Source organism: Cryptomeria japonica, unplaced genomic scaffold, assembly GCF_030272615.1.
Source record: "Cryptomeria japonica unplaced genomic scaffold, Sugi_1.0 HiC_scaffold_492, whole genome shotgun sequence".
NCBI lineage: Eukaryota > Viridiplantae > Streptophyta > Pinopsida > Cupressales > Cupressaceae > Cryptomeria > Cryptomeria japonica.
The window spans coordinates 89,128-96,791 of NW_026729310.1; the positions used below are offsets into that span (position 1 = coordinate 89,128).

The 7,664-nt window shown below is 33.5% G+C and overlaps 1 protein-coding gene across 1 annotated transcript; it reads left to right on the forward strand.

Moving 5' to 3' along the window:
• The first annotated feature begins 4,269 nt into the window (after nucleotides 1-4,269).
• Nucleotides 4,270-6,115, forward strand: LOC131074112 (peroxidase 5). The gene is made up of 4 exons (XM_058010660.2): nucleotides 4,270-4,652; nucleotides 4,736-4,927; nucleotides 5,014-5,179; nucleotides 5,271-6,115. Exons 1-4 carry the CDS (start codon nucleotides 4,446-4,448, stop codon nucleotides 5,678-5,680), a joined length of 975 nt encoding a protein of 324 aa, XP_057866643.2. The 5' UTR covers nucleotides 4,270-4,445; the 3' UTR covers nucleotides 5,681-6,115.
• Nucleotides 6,116-7,664: the final 1,549 nt, after the last annotated feature.

The window sequence follows — 7,664 nt, forward strand, 5'->3', positions numbered from 1 at the left end:
GGAATGGGAAGATAGTCTACATTCACCTTTGGTTTTATTTCTTCCTAAGTGGAGAGATGTTGTTCGATGATCATGGTCCACCTTCTACATCCAGTTTTGAGCATCAACCATTGGTTTAGTTGATTACTTTTGGGAAGGATACATAGTCTTTCTTATCTTTTCTATTTCAGAGAGGGCTTCTTCCTTGTATGGGATTCTTTCTTGTGTTGGTAAATTTCTTTTCTTTTCTCTCTTTTGGGGAGGATTTTTGTCCCACTAGGTTTTCTCCTTTTCTCCATTTGCGAGAGATTGTTTGTACATGGGTACCTGACATGGCCTTGTAGTTGGGATCCATCTTTGTGTCTTTTCACCCACCAAAGCTATGCTAAAGGGGGGGTGTTAGTGTAGGTTTTTATTTTCTATTATATTAGGGAATATTTATTTTTTCTACACATTATTAAGCTTTCTTAGGTTATATTAGAATGGTTAGAATGAGGGCATGCGGTATAATCCTACAATCACATGTGTCATTCGTACCCACATTTGGGTGGTTAAATATCACACCCTCTTTTGGATTTATTTGCCACCTCCCCATAACCAATTCTTGTCTTCACCTAAGTTGGCATAACCATGTACTTGGAATTTACCAAGTAGTCAAAGCTCTCTCCTATTTTGGGCTACAAGGAGTTATTATTCCTCTTGGTTTTATATCCCAATATTTTTCTATATAAACATTCCCTCACCTCTCTTATGATAATTATTGAGAAGAGAACACTAGCTCATATTGTGAGTCTAGTTCAGTGCTAGGAGAGTGTTGAGTTTTGTTCATCTCTGGATTCTTGTCTTGCTTTCCTTCAATCACATTGATCTTAGGTGGCTTCACAGCTAAATTTAACAAGAATATTTTGAAAAATTCTTTTATTTAGGTCAAAATATGCTTTTCGTACACGTGCATAGAATGATCCTAAAAAGGTAATTTTTAAACTTTGGTTTCTAGATATGACTATTAAAAAACAATTTGTATCATTATACTATTAAAATAAATTATATACTTGGAAATTAGACTTTGAGTACTACATTTCACATTACTAGTGTCTTTTAAGATTCAATATTTAAGTGCTTCAAATTTTTAAGTCAATTGTGAAAAAATCTCAAAAATCAAGAAAAATACTTCCACTTTTTGGCCAAAAAGTGGACTCAACTTCTTGCACACACTCATTGCTTAAACCTTTTCATTTTTCCTCCAAATTCATCTTTTCAACATCATGAAATATTCTTCTTGCTTGCTAACACTTCTCTTGCATTATACAACACTCTCTCATTCTTTCTTTCATTTACAACACTTTGCATATAGCATTATCATGGCATTCCTACTGCTATAGTGGTATTATTAACATTATATTATTGTCATTCAAAAAATATCATTGTTACTTTTTAAATTCTCACCAATTCGTTTCACCAGTGTGTTATATGACATTTGTGCTTAGGAATGATGACTCTTTGGAGTTGTTTACATATTGGCTTGATATCATTAGCTTACTATTTATTTATTTTTGGTGTCTTTTTATCTCAATCTTGTCTAAGGATATGTGTAGAGATAGAAACACCAAAGCAAAGGCTTGATCGAGGCAACCTCCTACACAATCGCCCAACCGTTCACTTTGGTCTTATCTGTGTATGTATAGGTCGAAAAACTATCTAGAAGGACGCTCTAGAGCTACAAAAGCATCTTTGGTGACATTTAAAACCACTCCTTTTGTATTTGATCCTTTCTAAAATTTATAGTACATAGTCTTTCATATTTTCAACTATGTATTATATTTTCATTATTTAAAGTGTTATAAAGATCATTTTGCATCTATGTATGGTAGTTCTTATTTTTGTCCATAAAAGGTACTACCATTTTGCACTATCATCCTAGACCCATGTGTTTTTTTTAGACAAAGAGTTCACTGAGTTTCCCAAGAGACCTCTATGGTCTGTATTTCTAATTTTTGAAATCTAAAGGGTCTAGTTAATTTATATGCTTGATTGGAACACACATTTATTTATTAAGTAGTGAAAAAACTTGAAGGTCATAGTTATCTAAGGCTTGTTTGAGTGGAGGGTTAAGATTTGAATCCTTGAGGGGTTTGATTATCCTTTGTAGTGGTTCAGTTTTGGGTTTGATTATCTTTCACAGTGGTTCATTTTGCATACTCTATAGTGTTCTTGTTATGAAAAATGTGTATGAGTCATAACAAAAGCATATTACAATGTGCATACACTATCTTGTATAAAACATGCGATCATTTTGAAGAACTGTAAATATCAAACATTTTTCATCCACACATCTTTGTTGACACGCCCTAATGTGCTATAATTTTTCCTTGTAAATGATATTTCTTTTAATCTATTTTTACTTGTAATTTCACTCCTTGTAATCTATGTGAAATGCTTGGTGATTATTATATTCTTTGTTCTTATTAGGAAAAAATATCATGTGTTTTATTAGTTCCATAGACTCTTCCATCACTCAAGAATTCACTTTGAGCTATATTTATGGTTTCTTGAGTGTTATTTCATGTTTTTACAAGAAAAAATATGACAAAATCATTGTTACTTCTAGATTTGACAAGAAAGTTTTCCTTATTTTCTTATTTTTTCCCTATTATTAGATGTCTAGTTTGTTACTCTATATTCTTATCTTTTTCTCTTTCATATTAGTTGTAAAGTTATCATATAATGGTATTTGATTTAGATATATCCTTGAAGCTCAACTTAATATATCGTAGCATAAATGCCCTTGGATATACCACAAACCCCTTATTGAAACTACATTTTTTCTTTGAGTTATCTAGTCATACAAGGACTTGGTACCTTAGAGAGCTTGTAGAGATTTAATCTCCTTTCAAGATAGGAATCAATTTATTGATTCCTAATTTTTTAGGCTTATGCATGATAAAAAAAAAGATCATGTAATTGAGACTAGAATGAGGGCAATAAGGATGAATGTTGAAAGACTTGGGTATATCAAGCTAGTTGCAATGTTTTAGTAAGTTAAATTTGGGTAGTTTTAGATAAATAAATAGCCCTTTTCCTTTTCAAGGGAAGTTCCTTAGACTTCCTAAAGGTTATATTAGTTGAAACCCTACCTTTTACCCTCACAAAGGACGTGTACATGAACACATAATTTTTTTAAGGGCCTGATGGTTTGGCAACATTTAATGAATGAGAAAGTTGCTTGCATTTTATTTTATTTATAATATTGTTTTCTCAAAAAAAAAGATAAACAGTAGAATATAGATACATTAACAAAAGAAAACCTATCCAATTATAGCTTTTCTCGATGAAAATAAATCAATTGGACTAATAGCTATTCTAAAAACTTACATTGTTAGTAAAAAGGAAATAACTTTTCCGATGCAGAGATTCAAGGAATTAGGTGCTTTTCTGGCATCCCTCGGTCATTCATAGGTAAAGCAAAATGGTACCAAAACAACATACTTACACATAAATTAGAGAATAGAGAAGATGCAATAAAAACAAAGAATTACTAATTTAGATGGACAAGAGATAGCATGATATCTACCATTTGTAAACATAAAATTTGATTGAACATGTACATCTTTTGAAAAACAATGATTAACAACAACAAAAAATTCTAAATTATATTAAAAAACAACCAACACGTGAATTTATATGTTTTTCAAAAACTTAACCTAATAAATTAGATGTAAAATGTTTATTAACCAATGTAAAAGCCTAAAAATGATACAAGTGGGAGAGGTCTGTTTCCAACTTCTTATGTCATATTAATAGCAGGTGAACTCACCACGTCAAACTATAAAAGAGACTTACCATTCATAGGCAACTCAACTTTTAGGGGTGAAGCTTTTCCACGATAATGGATCTTTCACGGGGCTGCTATAGCCAGGCTGTCAATTAACGAATAGCAATCCGTTTTTCTTACTTTTTCATATCTGTATAAAATTTACATTATAATAATATTCAACTAGATAATTACCATTCTTGGCAAAGTGGATTGATGGAAGGAAACTTCAAAGCACGTAGTTATCTCTGTGAAGTAATCTCAACGTAATCTAGAATTTCCTTGTCTTGGAATGCTCAATTGTATCAGATACTTTGCTTGTGTGGTTCAAAATCCATACGCTATTAATCACAAAAAGACTTGGTTGATATTGTAGATAAGTCTAGGATGTAATGTGTTGCTTCAACTGTTAGGGGATGTGTCAGGAAAACCTAGCGTCAGATTCTTCCACTTGAGGTGATGTTTTGAATAGTTCAAATGAAAAGGAAAGAGAGAGCAATGCTTGGTAATATTCTGTAGAGCGTATTGACTCGTTGAAGACAATTCAATGATCATGCTGTTATATACCACATCTTCCCCTCCTCTAATACATACCCAAAAGTGTTTCCGCTAGCTTTCTCCCCTCATCTAGTAACTCTTAGACTACTCTTCTGAAATGGAAGCGAGTCTGCTGGTTATTCCTTTCGTCATATTGTTTTTATCTGTTAGAGCTAATAGGGATGGGTTAAAGGTAGGTTTTTATAGCCAAACATGCCCTAAGGCCGAGGAGATTATCAATGAAACTGTTGCCAAAGCAGTTAAAGCAAATCCTGGTGTACCAGCTGCTCTTATAAGATTGCACTTCCATGATTGCTTTGTGAGAGTAAGTATTCTAATATTGAATTTCATCCCTTATTTCATGATTGATTATGTTAGTTAGTAACAGTGATGGGTGATAAAATGCAGGGCTGCGATGGATCAATTCTCCTTGATTCCACAGCAGACAACGTAGCGGAGAAGGACTCCTTTGTCAACAATCTGAACCCGGTGGGCTACGACATAATTGATGAAGCCAAGTCCAAACTGGAAGCCAAATGTGCGGGTGTCCTTTCTTGTGCCGACATAGTGGCATACGCTGCAAGAGATAGTGCTTACCAAGTATGTATTCTTAACATTAATAATAATATCAGAATTATGTAGCAGTAATAATGGCTTAACATATATTCCAACGAATGCAAATTCAGGCTGGTGGGTTATTTTGGGCGGTTGAAGGCGGTCGAAGAGACGGGAGGACATCTCTCGCAATAGAGCCCCCATTGAATCTTCCTTGTCCCTCATTTGATGTAAACCAGTTGACACAAATTTTTGCCACAAAGAATTTGACGCAGGAGGACATGGTCACTCTCTCAGGTACACCTGCATATTTCCTAATGACGCTTAATGAATTCATTAAAATCTCTTCTACATTATATCTAATATAAACCATCTCAATGCTTTGCAGGTGCCCATTCAATTGGGGCTTCTCACTGTGCTTCATTCAGTGTAGATCGTCTGTACTACTTCAACGGGAGTGGTGGTCAAGACCCTTCCATGAACTGCCACTATGCTGTTAAGCTAAAGGCCATATGCACCCCCTCGGCTTCACCAGAGGCCGTTGCTTTACTGGATCCTTTCACTCCCACTAAGCTGGACGTGAATTACTACATAAACTTGCAGTACAATCTTGGACTGTTGAAATCTGATCAGGCGTTGATGTTAGATGATGCCACCTCCCGAGAGGTGAAGATTAACGCCAAGTATCCAACCATTTGGAGGAAGAAATTCGGACGAGCAATGGTAAAGATGGGTGCATTTGACGTGTTGACAGGAACGCAGGGAGAGATAAGGAAAAAGTGCCGTTTCCGGAACTAGCGGATTCCTGCGCCCTAAGGAGAGTTTAAAGTTGCTTGACATTTTTTTTTTAAACATTTCTGGTAAATTGTGTTAGAAAATGTGATTTATTCCTCACATTTTTTATTATCAATATATTAATGATGATGGAAGGTCAAGTCATGTCATATTGTGGAGTAAAAGTGAGGAGAATAACTAAGGTTAAATTAAACTTAGAAATATGGGAACAAGTCTAAGTACAAGCCATGTCTTATTGTATAAGGCCATGTCAAATGAAATCAGAAGATTGCAGAACAAGTCATTCATGCATGCCATGTCATATTATACAAGTCAAGTCAAGTCAAATTAGATTAAAGACTAAATTTCAAGTCATGTTAGAAGCTTAAAGTACAAATCATGAGTTAATGTCATATCACGTAGCAAGTTAAGTAGGAAACTTGAAGGTAAAATTATGTGTATTCTTCTACCTTGTTTTCCCTTTAAAGTATTATTCTCTTTCATTTGTTTCTTTATTTCATTTCATTTTGAACAACATTCTCATCCTTAAAAAGCATAGACCTCTTTTGTACAAATAGTTTGATTGTATTGTTTGTTTTTTTAAATCAAAAATATCTATTTTGTGTCTTTGTTATGATAAAAAATTTGAAAATTGTCTTTAGAAAAATTTCAGAAAAAATCATTTTGTGCCCTTGTTATTGACAAATAAGTGTTAATTCAAATATTATTTCACTAGTAATTTCTTATTCATATTTGAAGCAAAAGGGCACTTTTTTTTTTCAAATTCCTAATAATAAAAAAATAGAAAATTTGAGCTTCCATTAATGAGCATTGAAGAAAATTGTTGCCTTTTATATAATTTAATATATATATAGTTAAAAAACAAAATTGAATGTTGGAATTGAATTTGTTTTGGAATTGGGTATTTCATATCTTCTCCATGGAATTTAATTGTGAATAATTTAAAATAATGTTTAAAATATTGTGTCAAAGCATTGTGCCTTGCTTCCATGCCACACTCAATTGTGTTTAGTCGTGAAGAACCTAGGATGGATGTATTATAGAGTAGTAAGGGAGTGGCTCCCAACATTTTTCGGGGGTCCAAAGTGGCCCAAAGGTATTTCATGTGGGAGTTTCCTTAATAAGTGATAATTAAACTTTCATGGGGTAAATAAAATAAATTAAGATAATGACTCCTATGGTAAATCCATAATGCTTCTATAGGATTGGCATGAGCATAGTATTCATGCCCACTCAAGGAACACTAGTCTTTGGTGGTTGGGTTCCTCATGTGGGTGAGTTGATGTAAACTTAAATCTATTTAATTGACAACATAGGCTATTGCAATGGCACTACCTACTCTATATCTAAGATCTCATCCTTCTAGCTATTAGAGGTTGTACTTGATGAATGTATCTATCTTTATCCATCATATGATGGTTATTGAGTGATTATTGGATTGTGTCTATGTCATGTGTACATTGTTTTTTCGGCATGTATGTAAACCTTATGCTCATGTGTTTGGCGTGAGTATGCTTATGATATGTGTGATTATCTCATAGCATGGTGGGGTGGACCTAAGGGTACCGAATGGTTGGGTGGCATGGAACCACTGTTGGGAGATTGAGGATCTTGGAAAGGTCTTTGAGATCACAAGAAATGTTGGTAAAATATTCATCATTCATTTATTTCATATTTTGAAGGAAATTTGAGTTATTTATTCAATCTGTAATATTTAATTAGAATCTCCTAGTTGGAGTGATTATCAAATGACCACATAAGTAGTATCAATATTATAAATGCTTTTATGTGATTCTATGTTAGATTTGAATATGCATGTCTTTTTTCATGCTCCTTCATCTTATTATAATGCTAGATAAAATTAATTTAGAGCACACTTTAACTTGGGTTTAAAATGATCCAAGATTGGAACACATGCAAATAATTTAACCAGAACCAACCCCTCTTCCACAATATTAGAACACAAACTGACCAAAGGTGTTTAATT

Excerpts from the sequence above, each read along its gene's own strand:
- LOC131074112 (XM_058010660.2), top strand. The coding sequence starts at position 4,446 with ATGGAAGCGAGTCTGCTGGTTATTCCTTTCGTCATATTGTTTTTATCT. Across the intron at positions 4,653-4,735 it reads TCCATGATTGCTTTGTGAGA|GGCTGCGATGGATCAATTCT; the intron begins GTAAGTATTCTA and ends GATAAAATGCAG. Across the intron at positions 5,180-5,270 it reads GGACATGGTCACTCTCTCAG|GTGCCCATTCAATTGGGGCT; the intron begins GTACACCTGCAT and ends AATGCTTTGCAG.